This window comes from Capricornis sumatraensis, chromosome 10, assembly GCF_032405125.1.
Source record: "Capricornis sumatraensis isolate serow.1 chromosome 10, serow.2, whole genome shotgun sequence".
NCBI lineage: Eukaryota > Metazoa > Chordata > Mammalia > Artiodactyla > Bovidae > Capricornis > Capricornis sumatraensis.
Genome location: NC_091078.1, coordinates 17,914,092 through 17,932,099, shown reverse-complemented (window position 1 = coordinate 17,932,099; position 18,008 = coordinate 17,914,092). Strand labels below are relative to the sequence as shown.

The 18,008-nt window shown below is 54.3% G+C and overlaps 1 protein-coding gene across 2 annotated transcripts in view; it reads left to right on the top strand.

Annotated features, from left to right (window-relative positions):
- The window catches only part of UNC5B (unc-5 netrin receptor B), an 88,633-nt gene extending 81,109 nt beyond the window's left edge, over window positions 1-7,524 (top strand). For both annotated transcript variants that reach the window (XM_068982969.1, XM_068982970.1), the window contains 7 exons: window positions 127-214; window positions 1,051-1,219; window positions 1,353-1,586; window positions 3,490-3,639; window positions 4,209-4,373; window positions 5,189-5,370; window positions 5,869-7,524. In XM_068982969.1, coding sequence (XP_068839070.1) covers window positions 127-214; window positions 1,051-1,219; window positions 1,353-1,586; window positions 3,490-3,639; window positions 4,209-4,373; window positions 5,189-5,370; window positions 5,869-6,034 — 1,154 coding nt within the window. In that variant the 3' untranslated portion in view covers window positions 6,035-7,524. The remainder of the gene's footprint in view (window positions 1-126; window positions 215-1,050; window positions 1,220-1,352; window positions 1,587-3,489; window positions 3,640-4,208; window positions 4,374-5,188; window positions 5,371-5,868) is intronic.
- The last annotated feature ends 10,484 nt before the right edge of the window (window positions 7,525-18,008 follow it).

The window sequence follows — 18,008 nt, the reverse complement described above, 5'->3', positions numbered from 1 at the left end:
CTGGTAACCACCAGGATCTCAGAAGATGTCTTTCTCTATTCCAAGCTGAAGGCCAACCCCTCATCCCCTGTGCTAAGGTCCTCGACTCTTTCTAGCCCCTCCCTACTGACCTCTCTCTCCCACTAGGGGTCAGCCTGCTGGTGCCCAATGGAGCCATCCCCCAGGGCAAGTTCTATGAGATGTACCTCCTCATCAACAAGGCAGAAAACACCCTGTGAGTAGAGAGACCCAGCCCCAGCCTGGCTGCCCCCTGCTTAGCCTGTCTCCCTGCTGCTTGCCCACCTTGGGCTCAAGTATATCCCCTTCTAAACCCAGTGCCAAGACCAGAGATAGTTCTCCAAGGAAGACATTGCTCAATATTTTTTCCCATTTAAGTCATGCAAAACCAGCTCAACAAATCATAAAACTGAAAGCCAGATGACCAGCTGGCTACAGTATGACAAAGAGCTAATATCCTAACTGTATGAAGAGGTTTGGGAGACCAGAAAGAAAAACTGAACATCTCAGTACAAAAATGGGCAAAGGGTATGAACGAGTGATCCACACTCACTGTCATACATACAGATGCATCCACACATACACACAGGGGCCAGGAGGTTATGAGAAAATGTTCAACTTAATTTGAAATCAGAGAAATAGTAAAAGAAAGAACTATGAGGTGCTGGAAGTTTCCCTGCTTGTGAATTTGCAAAGATATTTTCAAATGTCATAGTACCTTCATGCTGGCAAGAGTGTGGGAACACAGCCCTCCCATGGCACGTTGGTGGGAGTGTGGATGGGTACCAGTTTTCCAGAGGGCTTTTTAGCAGTACCTATCCACAGCATCTGCAGAGTGCAGAATCTTTGAAAATAGGAGCAAAGGTTTGGCTATGAGAATATTGCAATGTAATAGAAAAAATCTAGAAACAATTTCAAGGCCTGTGCCATTTTTCCTTAACTCTGGGAGCCCCAGGGATACAGAACTGCCTTCTCTCACCCCAGCAGCCAGGGCAGGGGGGAGCCCAGCCCCGCTTCCTCACTGCCTCCCTCTCACCCTCCACCCCGCCCCAGCCCGCTTTCAGAAGGGACCCAGACAGTATTGAGCCCCGCAGTGACCTGCGGGCCCACGGGCCTCCTGCTGTGCCGCCCCGTCATCCTCACGGTGCCCCACTGTGCAGAAGTCAGTGCTGGCAACTGGATTTTCCAGCTCAAGACCCAGGCCCACCAGGGCCACTGGGAGGTGAGGAGGCAAGGCTGGGGGGCCTTGGGATCTGAAAGCCCCTTTCATCCTGGCCCAACCTGGATGGACCCCTTCCAGGGCCTTGGCTAGAGGGAGCCCGGCCACTTCACCCCCACCCTCTGTGACCCTACAGGAAGTGGTGACCCTGGATGAGGAGACCCTGAATACTCCCTGCTACTGCCAGCTGGAGGCCAGGTCCTGCCACATCCTGCTGGACCAGCTGGGCACCTACGTGTTCACGGGTGAGTCTTACTCCCGCTCGGCAGTCAAGCGGCTCCAGCTGGCCATCTTTGCCCCGGCCCTCTGCACCTCCCTGGAGTACAGCCTCAGAGTCTACTGCCTGGAGGACACGCCTGTAGCGCTGAAGGTAAGGCCAGACCATGGACGCCCGCGCAGGCCCGCACACTGCAGGTGCCTCGCCCACAGCCAGCCCACTGTATGGTACCTTCCAGTACTCCCTCCCCAGGATCATGGCACCTGCCAGGCATCCTCTGCCAGCCTCAGCCTCATCCAGTCATTCCTTCATTCCTCAAACATTGAAATGGCATCAGACCCTCGTGATACAGAGATGAGCTGGGCACAGTTCAGCCCTCACCAAGCTGCGGGCTAGAGGTGGAGCCAGACCTGAGCATCACTGATGCAGGGCTGCGGGAGCATCAGCCTGGGGATGCGGGCTAGCGGGGCTTGGTTGTTGGGGAGAGGGTCTGCCCAACAGCCTTCTCAGAGTTGACCTTGGCACTAAGCTCGCAAGGACAGGTGGGAGCTCCAGGCAGAGAAGGGAGAAGGGCATTCCAGGAGACAGAACAGTTTAAGCAGAGGCAGCTGTGGTGTCCTGTGTGCCAAAGCGTGCTGGGGTATGAGAGCCGGGGCTCGAGAGATGGCAGGGCTCGGCCTCCCAACAGCCTTGGGGTCATGCCAAGGAATTTGGAAGCCATCCAGTGGGTCGGGGCAGAAACCTGGTGGACACTTATTCACAGGTGCTCTCTTGAAAGCTACATTGTGGGGGTGGATAGACAAAAGACTGGGAGGCTGCAGCCAGACCTTCCGCTGGGCCCTGGACAACAGGCAGGCAAGGGGGCTGAACTCTGTTTAGTTAGTAGAATGGACAGAAGCAGTGACCAATGGAGAGAGTAAGGGGAGGTGAGGAAGGGTCAGGACTGACAGCCAAGCTCCTAGTGTGTGCAGAACAGTGGATAGTGCCCCTAAGTGAGGGGGGCCATGGCAGATGAGGAGGGGTTCAGGGCAGGTAGAGAGGATTTCAGCACCTGCAACCTGATAACAGCAGGTGTTAGTACCTCCCTGTCTCCCTAGCCTCTAAGACCCTGTCCATTCTCTGCCCACCCTTCCAGTGGCTCCCAGGACCTCAGTCTCATCCTGCCACAGTGGGAGAGCACAGACCCTTGGCCCTATTTAAACCCCTTTTCCTTTTCCATCTTTCCGTCTCCCGGCTCTGTGAAGCCTCCTCCGCTCCTGTGGCTCCAGGGAAGGGCTCCTGTGGCTTCTTCCATCCGTGGGCTGTGGGCTCTTCTAGCTCCTTTGCTTCCTGGCCTCATGTGACTTGTCTCAGACTCCAAGTTGCTGACTGATGCAACACAGGTGAAAAGGCCTCATGGGAGAGAGTCTCCTCCTGAGACCAGGCTGACCTGAAATTCCAGGAGGCCCATAATGGGTTAGAGGCTCTGGGGAAATGTTCTTGCAGCCTGGATCTCTTGGTACTAGGGCACTAGCTAACATCCAGTTATGGTCAGAGAATGGAATGGAGATCAAGAGGGAAGTTGCCACATGTTGGTTTGATGTCATTCTTTGTTTATTCAGTCTCTGTCCATCCATCCAGTCATCCAGCCATCACTCACCAATCCATTTATCTTTGCTTCCTTCTTCTGTTTACACACCCATCCATTTGTATTTTCATCTACACATCATTTTGTCTGTCTATATCTATCCACCCATCTATTTGTCAACCTGTCTATTGAGCCATCCATGTGTCTATTTGGTCATCTATAAATCCATCCGTCCATCCTCTTGTCCCACTTTCTGTCCATTCATTAATCCATTTTTCTGTCTATCCACCCATACATCCACCCACACAGTAAGTTTTCTTTGAGTACTTACCAAATGTCCAGTCCTGTGCCTCGGATGGACCCTGCCCTCAATGTTACAGGCTGGTTCCCTCTGCCCACATGTGTCCCCAAGGCTCAAACCTGCAGCAAGAAAGAGCCTGTTGGCCCAATGTGATGGGCTCCTCTTTCTCATCACTCCCTGGCCCACAGGAGGTTCTGGAGCTGGAACGGACGCTGGGTGGCTACCTAGTGGAGGAGCCAAAACCCTTGCTGTTTAAGGACAGTTACCATAACCTGCGCCTCTCCCTCCACGACATCCCCCATGCCCACTGGAGGAGCAAGCTGCTGGCCAAGTACCAGGTGAGGGCTGGGCCTAAGGAGGGGGAGGAGTGGAGCTGGGGAGGGGCTGCCCAGAGAAGACCAATCCCTCCTCCCACCTTCCCTCTCTGTCCTGCAGCCCTGGTCCCCACACCCACCCTTGTGTCTCCCTCTTTCTCCCCCGGTACCCCAGTCATACACTCCCACGCACACTGTCTGTATGCATCATCTGTAAAGAGGTCTTACCATCTCTAAGAGCATTCATGCCTGCCAGATTGTCCAGACTAATCTCTGATGGTCACACCCCTCTGCCCATGCCCATCTGTGTGAAGCTATTGAGTCCGCAAGGCTTCCCAGTCCCACAGTCTCACACACACATAAGTACACACACACACACACACACACAGAGTCATATATTCAGACTCGTGCCTTCTTGCCCGTATACTCTCTTTCTCAGTTGGAGGGCCCTTGCTCAGCTCTTCTTCCTCTGCCTACCTGGATGGGAAGGTCCTAGCCTTCCCTGAGGCTGGCCCCCTCCCCTGCCCATGCCTCCGTTCCCTGAGGGCAGGGCCAGCTGGCCTCACCTCCTTAACTCTGCCTGCCTCCCCCAGGAGATCCCCTTCTATCACATTTGGAGTGGCAGCCAGAAGGCCCTGCACTGCACCTTCACGCTGGAGAGGCACAGCCTGGCCTCCACGGAGCTCACCTGCAAGATCTGCGTGCGGCAGGTGGAGGGGGAGGGCCAGATATTCCAGCTTCATACCACGCTGGCAGAGGTGAGGGCCAGAGTGCGGACACCCCGTGGGGATGGGCGCTACAGGGCGCAGACTCGAGGCTCCCCCTCATCTGGGGGAAGGGCCACCTCCCACAGAACTGTGCCCTCACCCCCCATGTCTGAGCTGGGACGTGCTCACTCTTGGCCAACAGCTGTGACTTACTGAGTGCAAGCCTGGGCCTGACCTGCACCAAATCTCACCACATCTTCACAACCACCAGGGAGACAGATGCAAGGATTCCCACCTGGGAGATGAGAAAAGATTTAATGGCGGGCAGGGATCGTGGCTCTTGTATCTCCATGATAACCCAGATTGCAGTTCTCCAGCACTATAACCCAGACTGAGGCTTATAAAACCTGAGGCACCCCGGGGGCCCGTGCTGGGCACTCCCTGCCGTGCAGTGGAGAGAGTGCTGGAAGCCGTCTAGACCCAGCCCTGTCACTGACTCACCATGTGACCATAGTCACTTCCCCTTTCTAGACTTCATTTTTGCTTGTGTAAAAGTGGGTCCACGTGGATGAGACTGTGGCTGAGGCCCTCGTGGCTTTGTAATCACGAGACAGCATCATCACTGGCCCGCCGTGCATTAGCACGTGCCCTGAGGCTGCGGAAGGGTGTCCCGCCCCAGTCCTGGAGAGCTCACCTTCCAGGGGACAAGGTCTTTGAGCAGCTGGAGCCCACCCAGAGCACAGAGAGGTGCCGGAGACTCCCCGAGCTCACAGTCCCTGGGCAGCGAGGCTGGAGGGACAGATGCCCCGTGGCATTGCACACAGGGAGCCCTCTCCCCATCTCACCCTTGCTTCCTGTCCTTCCAGACGCCCGCTGGCTCCCTAGACGCCCTCTGCTCCGCCCCCAGCAGTGTGGTCACCACCCAACTGGGACCCTACGCCTTCAAGATCCCCCTGTCCATCCGCCAGAAGATATGCAACAGCCTGGATGCCCCCAACTCACGTGGCAACGACTGGCGGCTCTTGGCACAGAAGCTCTCCATGGACCGGTGAGTGTGAAGATGGTCTGCCGGGCTGGGACCACAGCTGCCCCTCTCCCGGTGTCCGCATGGGGTAAGCAGCCTGATAGTGGTTCCTTGAAGAGCATCATGCTCAGAGTGCCAGCCCGTGAGAATGAGGTCAAGCCAGGATACCAGCCAGGTGTGATCAGCAGCAGCAGCCCTGTGCCCAGAACATCAGGTGTTCTGGAAATGCTTGCTGGGTGGCAGAATCCATCGAGGTGTCAGAACTCTTCTGGAGAGCTTAAAATGCTGGACAAATATAATGGCAATAGTCATCCTCAGTGGGGCTCAAAGAGGAGCAGTGAACGGCCTGGGGCCGTACAGCCTGCAAACAGAGGGGCTGGGACTCAGACCCAGGACTGTGGGGGTCCAGAGCCCACAGTCCCGGTGCTCTGGGGAGGTCCTCCCAGGGGCCCCTCAACCCGCGGCCCCTGGGAGAGGCCGAGCATCTGGGGAGCCCAGGGTCCTTCTCCTTCCCTCCGTCAGGTACCTGAACTACTTTGCCACCAAAGCAAGCCCCACGGGTGTGATCCTGGACCTCTGGGAAGCTCTGCAGCAGGACGACGGGGACCTCAACAGCCTGGCGAGTGCCTTGGAGGAGATGGGCAAGAGCGAGATGCTGGTGGCTATGGCCACCGATGGGGAGTGCTGAGCTGGCCTGCACCTGCGGGCTGGGAGGCACCAGCGGGAGGCGGGCACAGGCAGGCCCGGGGCAGCCTCCTGGGGGGCAGCTGGGCCTCCTCTGCCCCCGAGCTCACAGCCAGAATCGCCCCTCCTCCTCCTCCCCCACCTTGCCCCACCCGCAGACCACAACCAGCCTTAGGAGATCCATGGACTTCGTCGTTGGGAGGACTCAGCGGTCCTTCTCCACCCCATGCTGTCTCTCCTGACCTCAGACCTCTGTGCAGGAAGCGGGAGGGGCCAGGCCCTCTGGAGGCAGCTAGGGGAACAAGGAGGTGGCCCTCCCACCCTCAGACCCGGGACCTCTCGGGGCACCTGTTTTAGCTGTGTTCTTTATTCTCTTCCTTGGTTATTGATTCTCCCTCCTCCCTCTCCGTTCACACCATTTTCCCCTTTGAAGAGTCAAGTACAATTCAGAGAAACTGCTTTCTCCTGTCCATACGTGAAAAGGAAGAGGAAAGAAAGAAAGCTTCCAACCACTAGTAAGGCTCAAAAAAAAAAAAAAAAAAGAAAAACACCAAAACCACAAGGGAAAGGAAAACCCAGTTTCTTAGGAAACGCAAATGATTTATTATCCAGATATTTGGATAAGTTCTTTTTAAGAAAAAAAGAAAATGAAAAAACAACACACAAAAATAGAAAACGCTTTTCTTGAGTGTGGGTGTGGGCGTGCTTGTGATTCTGGCCAGCAGCCTGTGTGTGTGTGCGTGTGTAAGAGAGAGAGAGAATCAGAGAGAGAGACTGAATAGGAACCCTTTGCTGCTAATGATTCCATCTTAGACTAAATTCTAAGAAGCCCTCAGCTTCCGCACTTCTCCAGGGTCAGATGAGGTCTGAGCTGTGGTCCCGTGTTTCTGAAATCTTAAACAGATGCTGAATCAGTAAAGCCAAGGAGGCCTGAGGTCTGGTTTGGGGTGGGGTCCTGCCTCCCTCTCACAGCCCCAGGCAGGTGCCCCCATGGCTCCTCCGGGTTCCCAGGAATCCAGATTAAAAGGATCTGGGATGGAAAATGTAGGTGGGCCAGCCCAGCCAGGGAGTACTATGGTCTGGGGGCTCCTGGAGAAGGGACGTGGCCCAGAGAGGGTCCTCGCAGAGAAAGGAGTCAGGGATGAGAATCCCCTGTGGACACCTCTCTTCCCCTACCCCAAGGCGGGGCCAGCTGGGACACCCCAGCCTCTAGACCAGGTGGGCTGGAGCAGGTGGGCCTTCTCTTATGCCCAGGAATCCAGGATCTGCCCTTCCCTAGCAGATTCCCTTCCATTTCTCCTTCTGTAAAACAGAAAGGGAGGATAGGACGGGCTCTCCTGCTTCAGAAGCCTGAGCTCCTGGGGGTGGTGTGGCTTTGAGGAACGTGTGAGCAGCCAGCCTTGTGGGCGGCGTGGGAGGCAGGGAGGCGACTGGTCTGGCTGTGCTTTGCACACCTGCCCGGAGTGGAGGAGGAGGGGTGGAGGGCTATTTTCCCAGCTCTGATCTCCCCAGGCACCTCCCTGCAACCCTCTTCTCACTCTGCTTCTGCTGTCTGGGAGAATTTGAAGGAAGCTTTGACCAGCAGGGTGGAGGCGGGTTGTGGCACCCCCTCTCCAGCCTGCCTGTTCCAGGAGGTTCCGAGGGGCCATCAAGGTCCCTTTCCAGCCGTCTGGTGATAGCTGGAACCAGACTCATGAGCTGGCACAGAGGCCACATCAAAGGCCTCTCCTCCTTGGCACCCAGGCCAAAGCAAGTGCCAGCTCTGGGCACTTACCCCAGGGCTTGCCCCAGCAGGTCCAGGAGCAGCTGCTGGGACCAGCCTGGGCGTATCCTGGCCTTTGAAAGTCTGATCTCCTGGGAGAAGAGCAGGTTAGGGGGCTGTAGTCCCAGCCAGGGTCCTAAGCCTGGCGTCCCAGCCATGTACTTGGGGGCATGTGGAGACAGTGAGATTTTCACCACCCCGCAGTCCCCTGGGGAACGGGCTGCCAGCCGGCCATCGAGGGCCTGCTGGGTTTGAGAGAGGTTCCTTTTTATCAAGGCTGCTCAAGGGGCCAGGCCTGCATCAGGCTTGAGCCCCTGAGGCTGAGACCACAGCCTTTTACTTTTACCCCAGTGCCTGTGTGGACGTTGCCTCAACAAAAGCAGTGAGCCTTCCCTGCCACAGGTGCCGTCCGCCTCGGGCTCAGTCTCCCTGCCCGCTCCTAGTCTGAGCTATGTGGACCTGTGTGGTCACATAAGGGCAGTCTGAAGTCCAAGGACCAGCGTTCAAGCTCCAGCTTTGCTATGAGGCCTCTGTGTGACTTCAGGCATCTGACTGCCTTCTCAAGGCCTCTTTTCCTTTTTAGACCTAGGAGGCTCCACAGCTGCTGTCTGAGGCCCTTTGGTCTCTGATACATCATTCTAGGCTTCTGAGGTGAATCCTGGTGGGTTGAAGTTGACTGTGGTCTGCCATGGCCCTCCTCCCTGCCCCTCCTCCCTTCCTTCCTCTCCTCCCTCCCTGTCCCTCCTCCCAGCCCCTCCTTCCCTGCCCCTCCTCCCTCCCTTCCCTCCTCTCCTCCCTGCCCCTCCTCCCTGCCCCCCTCCCTGCCCCCCTCCCTTCCTTCCCCCCTCTCCTCCCTTTCTCTCCTCCCTGCCCCCCCTCCCTTCCTTCCCTCCTCTCCTCCCTTTCTCTCCTCCCTGCCCCACCTCCCTTCCTTCCCTCCTCTCCTCCCTTTCTCTCCTCCCTGCCCCTCCTCCCTGCCCCACCCTGAGAGCTTCCTTAGCTCCCAGTATGGGAGCTCTTGTTGGATGAGGCCAGGCCAGCCACCCAGGTGCCATTTCTGACCTGATTTCCAGAAATTGTGTACTAGGGCCTGGAGCACAGAACCAATTGGCTAAAGCCTCCTGGGAGGGCTCAAACTGTCCAGCTTTATAAGAAAGCCTGGAAAGGATTTGCTGGCTCCATCAATCTGCTTGGGCTCCTGTGACTGTGTCTGCACACTGCCCGCCTCAGGGTGGCATGGAGGTTTCTCGGCTTATTCAGGCCTGAGAGGCACCCACACGCAGCCCGAGTACCTTGAGAGGCACAGATTAAGATTCGCTGCAGGGCCTACGTGCTGTGTTGACGTCTCTCTCGTCTCTGGGGTGTGCTTGCACATCTGTGCGTGTATGCATGTGCTTTTATCTGTGGGCACATCCGCGTGCCTCTCTGGGAACGTGCCCCCACCCGTGTGTGCGTGTGTGCCCTCCTCGAGTCCGCTGGGCCGCCTGGAGGCTGCCCTCTCTGAGTACACAGGGTCAGTAGGTGTCTCTTCTACGTGCCCCTCCCTCTGCCTTCTCTCGTAGGGTTCTGGGCTCCAGAGGGGCCCTCCCCTCTCCTGGAAGCTCCAAGGCCCTCTGGTCTCCTTCCCCCAGCAACCAGGCAGCTGAGCCAGTTCCCTTAACAGGCCCTCTGGGGAGAGGTGACCAGGAGCCTGGGTGCAGGGAGCAGCTCTCCTGCGGGCCAAGGGCTGTACCACCCGCCTGGGCAGTGGACATGGTTATATGCCCGAGGGCTGCCGGGCTGGCCCCAGTCCCACCTCTGTTTATTCTGTACTACAACCTGTAAATAACATTTAGCATTCCTATTGTAACAAAATTAATTTTTATGAAATAAATTATATTTCCTAGTCTAATAAAAAAATTCAGGTTGTAGTCTGCTGTCTTTTTGACTGCCTTTCTGTCAGCAGTTGGGAATGATTTTCCGGCTTTTCTCAAAATTCCATGAGTTTGGGGCCAAGGGGTCGTTGCCAGAGCTCTCTGAGCTCCTGGAAATGGTCACGTGCAGCTGCCTGATTTTATACAAGGGAAAGGTGGCCCAGAGAGGACTGAGAACTTCCCCATGGTCACGCAGCAAGCTAGAGCCCACGCTGACTCTGATCGCAATCCCTGCTCCCCAGCCAGCGCTCTCAGTGTGTGAGCATGTGTGGGACGTGGTCAGGGGTCAGTCTTTTGAGCCTGTCATGGGCTAGGTGATGAGTGGGAGGAACAACAGAGGTGAAGCCCTCAGCGTTCTTGTCTGCCTGTAAGACATTCAGAAGCGTGTTTTCCAACTGGGGCCGAGGCTGAGGTCAGTTGAGAGCGCTCACCTGAGACAAAATCATGCCAGCAGAAAGAGAATGATGGGCAGGCTGGGCTTGTGTGACTTTGTACCCACGGCTGCCGTGATTGTTGGGCAGGTTACATACTGAACAAGAAAGCCGTATCTAAGGGGGAAGGTGGTGCCTTTCCCATTCAGATTGAAGATTTATGTGTTTATTATACTATGAGATATTTCCAGCAGAGGGCAGTAAAGGGCACTGTTCTAATAACATCAGTATGTTGGTACTAATTTTCCTACAGACGAAAATGTCTCAAGGGAATGTTTTTTCTAATTTGCACAAAGGTGGCATACAGCCACAGCAGCCCTGACCCCCTCTGCCTTGTAGACTTCAGGTCTCCTGTGTGAGTTGAGTCTGGTCCCAGCATTTTCCAGCATGCATTGCCTATTGTGCAGATGAATTCTGCGATCTCTGAATTCTGGGGTGAGAGCACCCTCTGGCTTCATGGTAGAGAGCACATTAAAGGCTCTGAGAAGGCTTGTGTGAAGATGCTGGTCTTATAGGGTGTACCACATGTATTTGGCCTTGGGATACTTTTTATGTTTATATTTAAATTTTTTATTGTAGTATAGTTGATTTACAATGTTGTGTTCGTTTCAGGAATGCAGCAAAGTGAATAAGCTAGACGTATATCCGTTCTTTTTCAGAATCTTCTCCTGTACAGGCCATTATAGAGTACTGAGTGGAGTTCCCTGTGCTATACAGTAGGTCTTTATTTGTTCTGTTATGGGACCCTTTTCTAAACCTTTCATGCCCTGAAGGGTCCTGACAGTTCTGACTTGCAGGGACCTGTGGCTCTGGGCTGTGTGCCAAGGATGGCCTGGCTGTCCCCCTGAGGGTTGGGAGCACCTGTGGGCTGGGTCCTTTGGGAGCTTATGGCCTGGTGGGGAAGGCGGGATAAACAAGGCATATGTGCATACACACACGTCGACCTCCAACTCAGACTGTCATCCTTTCCTGGAGTCCAGGAGTACTGTGAGCCATCACGTGTGTGTGTGTGTCTGTGTGTGTGTACAAAGGGAAAGAGGGTATAGCCTGAGGTGGGCAGCAGCCCAGGGAGGGGGTGGGAAGTAGCCCCCACAGGCAGTTAGGTTATCTGCAGTCCCCCCAGGAGTCACCCATTTAAAACCCCTAAATCTATCCCAGCACCTAAGCAGAAAGGCCTTGATTGCCACCTGCTCCTTGGTGGGGTGCAAAGAGTTCCACCTAGGAGGCAGGGGCCCTGGATTCCGGTCCTGATGTTGTGGGGGTCACTTTTCCTTCCCAAGCCTCAGTTTCCCCATGAATGAAATGGCAGTCCTGGGCCTGCTGCTCTGTAAGCCTTCCCTGGCGGGTGTGGTTCTGTAACTGGGGGAAGGGAGGTGACAGCCCCACCCCTTGGACCCTCCTCTATCACTGTCCCAGGGTGGATGATGGAAAACCAGGAGCAGGCAGAAGATGGGCCAGTTCTGCCCTTGTGACCGGGTGGCCCCAGTGAGATGCTCTAGAGCAGAGCAGCAAGGCGACAAGGCTGCCACACATGCCAGCCAACCTGGCACAGCCACGGTCTTCAGGCCACCTGCTGTTGCCCTGGAAGGGTTTCTGGGTTCAGGTTTCACCAGCTGCCCCTTCCTTCACTAGGGGCCAGAAGGAGAGGAAGTCCATTGCAACCCCAGCTGACAGCTTAAGATCAGACTCAGGAAGACTTCATCCATCTTTGTTTGGCAAGTTTTTGAAACTTTGCCCATTTTAATTAAAAATGCTATATGCCTATGGTTTAAAAATTAAGGTACAAAAGAATAGGTGAAAAGTAGGTACCCCACCTCCTCCTGTCTCACCCCTCCCCTGCCACCCTTCCCATTCCCAGTCCTTCCCCCATAGAGACAATTGTTACTTTTCTTATATATCCCCTCAGGAAGATCTATGCATATGCACGCATATATTTGTACATGTAAATATTTAAATTTAATGGGTTTGATCCAAGAGTCTCAACCCCTCAAGGTATAAACGTGAACTAGTTTTATTTTTCCAATAACTGCTCAGATATTCATTTGTTGACACCGTCTTTCCCGCTGGATAGCAAACTCCCTTAACGATGTCTCCACGGAGGTCCCTAACTTTCCTCTCCCTTGCAGTTATTAAGACATATTCATTTTGGTTGCTAAGGCTCAACACATCCACCTTGGAACTCCAACCACGTTTAACTAAGTCCCTGGGAGCGCCCTCTACAGGCCACTGGGGGCTGTGCTGCCAGCTCTCTGCGCCTTCCCCTCGCCCTCCCCTCTCTACTGCTTCTGCCAACCACTCCCAGCTTCCAACTTCCGAATATCTTCCTTCCTCTCAACCTCCACCCTTGTCACTTCATCCGAAAAGCTGCCATCAAACCAGCTGCCGCCTCCTGCACCAGGTACCCGAATCTCACACCAAAACCCCAGCCTTCTCCAAATGGACGCAGGGGCGGGTCTAGCGACCGTTCTCGACAGGTTGCCGTTTCTAACCGTCATCCCTGCCCTGGACCATCGTTACAGGCACAGGAGGCATTCGAGATTACGAACCGCCAGGACCTGATATTTCAAAACACAAGCTGGTGGGGCAGGGAGTGGCCCCATGCTGCTGCACATCTCACTGGGCACAGGGGCCATCACTGCTGGGGACCAGTCGGGGCGGCACACACTGCCCCCAGAGCCATGCCGAGGGGGAGACAGGGAAACAGATGGGCAAGGGGGCCACAGAAGCTCCAACTCACCCTGGAGCTTTAGAACGCTAGAGTTGGTGTCTCTGAATCAGTTTCTTGATTATGTATTTTGTGGAAGATGCTTTTAGGCAAACATCAGCAGCAACTTTTTTTTTTTTTTAATGAAACTTCTTACAAAGAGAAGGTGCTGATGTCCTTTTAGCAGGTGATGGGCCAGATGTGAAGGCTGCTGTCTGCCAGAGGTGTTGGGGTGGCCTCAGGGCCCTGTCTGTGTGTGTGTGTGTGTGTATGAGTGTGAGGGGTGTGGGTGGGCTAGTGTCCCCTTAAAGATCCTAACCTGGGAGAGGGAGGCGGGGGAGAGTCCGTGGGAGGGGGAACCAGCGAGTCTGCTATTCCTGCAGTGGTGAAGGGTTCGCCCAGCCCAGGCCACACTGCAGGGGATTTGAATCTGCCCATCCCAGTTCTTCAGCCCAAGGAGCTTCCTCAAGAAGGTCTGGATATTTGGAAATTCAATATTTATTGGTCTGATCCATAGACTGACACAGCACAGGGAATACACAGGGGTGAATCAGACCTGGACTCGGCCCTCAAACAGCTCAACAGAATGAAAAGCAAATTCTTATAGTGGGTACACCAGGACTGGGCAGAAGCCAGGCTGAGAGGGGCACCCAGGACGTGCTCCTGAGCCCTTGGTCCTCTCTACAGACTGCCAGAGGCCCTGCCTGGGCGCTGCTTTGCTCAGGTTGTGTCAGCGGGACAGTGGCCCCTGTCCCAGCCCCCCTCCTGCATCCCTGCACCGGATGGCGGCCTCAGCTGCTCCTCTCCCCAGGAAGGGCAGGGCTAAGCTGCCAGCCCTCAGGTCCCAGCAATGCCCCCATGACCAGGAACTCAGGCACAGATGCCCTGCACTCACACCAGTAAATACCGTGACTACCCAAGGGGGTTACACTGGGCAGAGGCAGTCCCTGCGGACTGCAGGGGTTCGTTGGGATCCATTTCACAGACATCTAGGATGGCAGAGCTGGGGTTCTTGACCATTCGCTAATCTACCCTCACCCGATGCCAGCATGCCCTTCACAATGGCCTACACATGGGCTTGACCAATCTCTGCTTGAATACTTTCAGAGTTGGCGAACTTATCACTTACTAACAGGAACAATGGCTGGCATTTGAGTGCTGACTTACTTTCACTGTAAGGGCCTGATTTTATCCTCAGGAACCAATAAGAATAAGTCTAAAGTCTTCTAGTCCCTAAAAACGTCTCAAACATTTGAAAACAGCCCTCGTGGTCCACCCTGGAGCCATTTCTCCCCAACCAAATGCTCCCAGGCCCTCACGTGATGCGGCTCAGCATCCCCACGTGGTTTGTGCTCCCTAGGTTCCTGCTCACCTGCCTCTGCTACTTGGACTCCCACAAGGGAGTGACAATGGTACCCACATCTAGGGTGTGGGAGGCATAAAAGCCACCAACTGGGAGGTGCCAAGCAGGAGGGGTGGCACTGAGGAGGCTCAGGAAATAGTTAATTTTACCCATAGCCCCATCTCAGCTGTGGCTTTAAGGGGACACGTTCAGGGGTCTGCCTGTCCTAGGTCTGAACCCAGACTCCATCATCTGCTTTCCAAGTGACCTTGAGCCAATTGCTTAAACCAAATTCCTGACCCACAGAATCTGTAATATAATAAACAGTTGTTTTATAACGACATTTTGGGGTCACTCATTTTGCAGCCATAGTAACTGGAACACAGGAGCTTCCCAGGTGCCAGTGTTCTGACCTGGGTTCTTAGACTCGTTGGTGGTGGTGTTTAGTCACTAAACTATGTCTACTCTTTGAGACCTTTGGACTCTTTGTGCTGTGTGCTGTGCTTAGTAGCTCAGTTGTGTCTGACTCTTTGCGGTCCCATGGGCTGCACCCCACCAAGCTCCTCTGTCATGGGGATTCTCCAGGCAAGAATACTGGAGTGGGTTGCCATGCCCTCCTCCAGGGGATCTTCCCAACCTAGGGGTCGAACCCAGGTCTTCTGCATTGCAGGCAGATTCTTTACCAGCTGAGCCAGAAGGGAAGCCCAAGAATAATGGAGTGGGTAGCCTATCCCTTCTCCAGGGGATCTTCCCAATGCAGGAATTGAACTGGGGTCTCCTGCATTGCAGGCAGATTCTTTACCAGCTGAGTTACCAGGGAAGCCTGACTCTTTAAACAATAGCAATTGATGAGACCAGGTGAGGAATTCCAGTGAGGCTTTACTGGGACTCATGCGAGCATGAAAGAGCAAGAGCAAGTAACAGGCACCCTTGCTCATTCTCCATGGAGGGCAAGCTGGTTCCTTCAGTGGGATGAGGGCAGGGGTGTGTCAATAGGTGGGGCCCAAGAGGTGGCTTAGGTGTTCTGCCCGGCCCCTTAGAGCTGCTGTGTGCAGGGATCACGCGCAGAACCCTGCTTTTGCTCTGGGCACCTCAGAAGTGGCGGTTGAGTTTTGGCCTTTTTGTATCTTGTTGCTCTTGATTTGCCCCAATTGTGCATGCCTGCAGTTACTTTTTAGCCCCTTGTAGTTTCTTGGTGTTCTGTTGCTCGAGGAGACAAGAGGACATTTGTCCAGGTGCGAGCACTGCAGCAGAGGGTCCCAGGCTCCAGCCTGTGTCACTTACTAATGTTCCATTTCTTGATCCAGGTGCTGATGGCATAAATACATCCATTGTGTGGTCATTCATAAACGCTACACTTACAATTTGTAGGTTATACTTCCATCAGAAAATGTCAAACAAGGAAACAAAAGAAGCAGTGGAAAGAATGCATTAAGGAATGTTAGACTAAAGATGTAAGAAAAAGAAGCTTTGATGGATCCTGAAAGGCTCCTGAGCTGGGGGGAGGGGAGGGTTTAGGATCTGGAGCCATAAAGGGTAGACCTAGGACAGAGAGGAGAACTTTCCTGTTGTAACTGGAAAGAGGAAAACAGGAGCAGACGGGGGGCATTTTCGTGCTGAGAAATGAGGAAGTTCCTCCCTGATGGTTTCCGTTTTATCTGCCAGGTAGGAGGCAGGAGGCAAGGCCGTCTCAGGGTGGGACGTGTTCAGATGTTTGAGATGAGTGGAGAAGGAAGATGGCAGCCGTTTCTATGGAGAGCAGGAGCTAGGACTGCCATGGGACAACCAGAATCCTGGATGCCCAGCCCAGATGGTAACTTGAATTCCGAGTGGAGCCACTGGCCTGCTGGGGACTTTCTGCAGGAAGGCTCATCCACTTGGGCGTAGGGAGTGCCACTGGGAGTCGAGGGCTGTGAGAATTGAGAGTATTATCAAGATGTTACTGAGATGATGAGCCATGTAATCTAAGCTGGCTCCAAGTGGAAGGAAGATGCCCAATGCATGGAGGGAAGAGATGGGTCAGGGCTGGAGTCTCCAGCAGGTCCAGAACGTTCCTCAGTGGGAGCAGTTAGGCAAAGCAAAGGAGAGGTGGTTCAAGACAGAGAGATGGTTAGGACTTGAGCTAGTGATGTGGGCGCAGAGAGTTATGGGTCAGCAGTTATGGATAATTCTTTATCTCCCAGGAGCCACATGCCCTGGCAGCCCAGGAAATCCTAGAAAGCAGGAAGTGCGCTGAGGCAGCCCAGCTCGAGAGAACAGCAGTGACAGGGAAGGGCCACAAGGTGGCAGCATCAGCCCGATGAGGCTTCCACCTCCAGTGGTGGCCCGCCTTCTGGGCAGGCTCTTATTGCTTAATTGCCTACAGGTTTGCAGGCTTTGGAGCAATGAGTTTATGTGAGCCACTCCTCCACCGCACCCCCCCCCCCCGCCCCGCCTCCACTCCAAACCACCTTGGATGGAGCCCCTGACTGAGCTCAGGAGGCAGAAAGGCGACAATTTGAATCTTGGCTCTGTGGTTTATCAGCTGTGTGTCTCTGAAAAGCTCTCTCTCAGCACCCCAGGTTCCTCACATGTGAAGGTGAAAGTCGCTCAGTCGTGTCTGACTCTTTTCAATCCCATGAACTATAAGTCCATGGAATTCTCCAGGCCAGAATACTGGAGTGGGTAGCCTTTCCCTTCTCCAGGGGATCTTCCCAACCCAGGGATCAAACCCAGGTCTCCTGCATTGCAGGTGGATGCTTTTACCAGCTGAGCCACATGGGAAGCCCAAGAGTATTGGAGTTGGTCCTCATATGTAAAAGAAGCTAACTAGAGTACCAGCCTCAAAGGAGATGGTTGTTGGGGATGGGGGAAGGCAGCCAGAGCGTCCTTGAGAGCTATCAATATTACTTTTGAACCCCCCAATCCCCTGCCCCAGGCCTCATAGAAGGCTATTAGCTTGGGCTGATATGAGTAGGGAAACCAGGCTTGACTTCATAGGGATACCTAGACAGCGTCTAAGCCTAAGCCCAGGTTCATACGGCCCCAGTTTGTCCACCACACCAGGAGATGTCCCCAGCCAGTCCTCGTCATGCCATCGCAGCTCCCCGGAGCCAGGAGCAAGTCCCTTTGTAATGCTGAGATAGCTTCTGTTCAATTGTCAGAAATTTCAGAGTATTTCCAAGCCAAGGTGTGGCAGGATGCTTTACTCTGAGAATTGTAAATTATCAACCCAGTGAAGAGCGCTTGGGATGTTTTGAATTTTCATTTGTTCTTTCTTCTTTCTTCCTCTCTCTCTCTCTCTTCTCTTCCCTTGCTCTCCTTCTCTTTTTTACTCTCCCTCTCTTCCTCCGTTCTCTCCCCACTTCTCTCTTCTTCATGTGCATTTCAGAACAATGGTGATGCCCAGTAGCTGTGCAGCACTGTACCATTTACAAATATTTCCCTGACATTCTCTGCCTACCTGCAAACAGGCATCAACTCTGCCCAGTTGAAATGCCTGAACTCATCTCCACCCCGGACACAGAGTAAATGGCCCTCAGGCAGGAAAGTGTTGCTTCCATTCCCGTGCATGCCTGCTAAGTCACTTCAGTCATGTCCGACTCTTTGCGACCCTATGGACTGTAGTCCACCAGGCTCCTCTGTCTACTAAATTCTTCAGGCAAGAATACTGGAATGAGTCGCCATGCCCTCCTCCAGGGGATCTTCCCAACCCAGGGATCGAACCCGAGTCTCCTGCATTGGCAGGCGGGTTCTTACCTCTAGCACCACCTATCAAAAGGGGCCTCCACAGCCAGTCCACAACATCCGGCCAAACCAATCACCATGGCCTGCCCACGTATTCCCA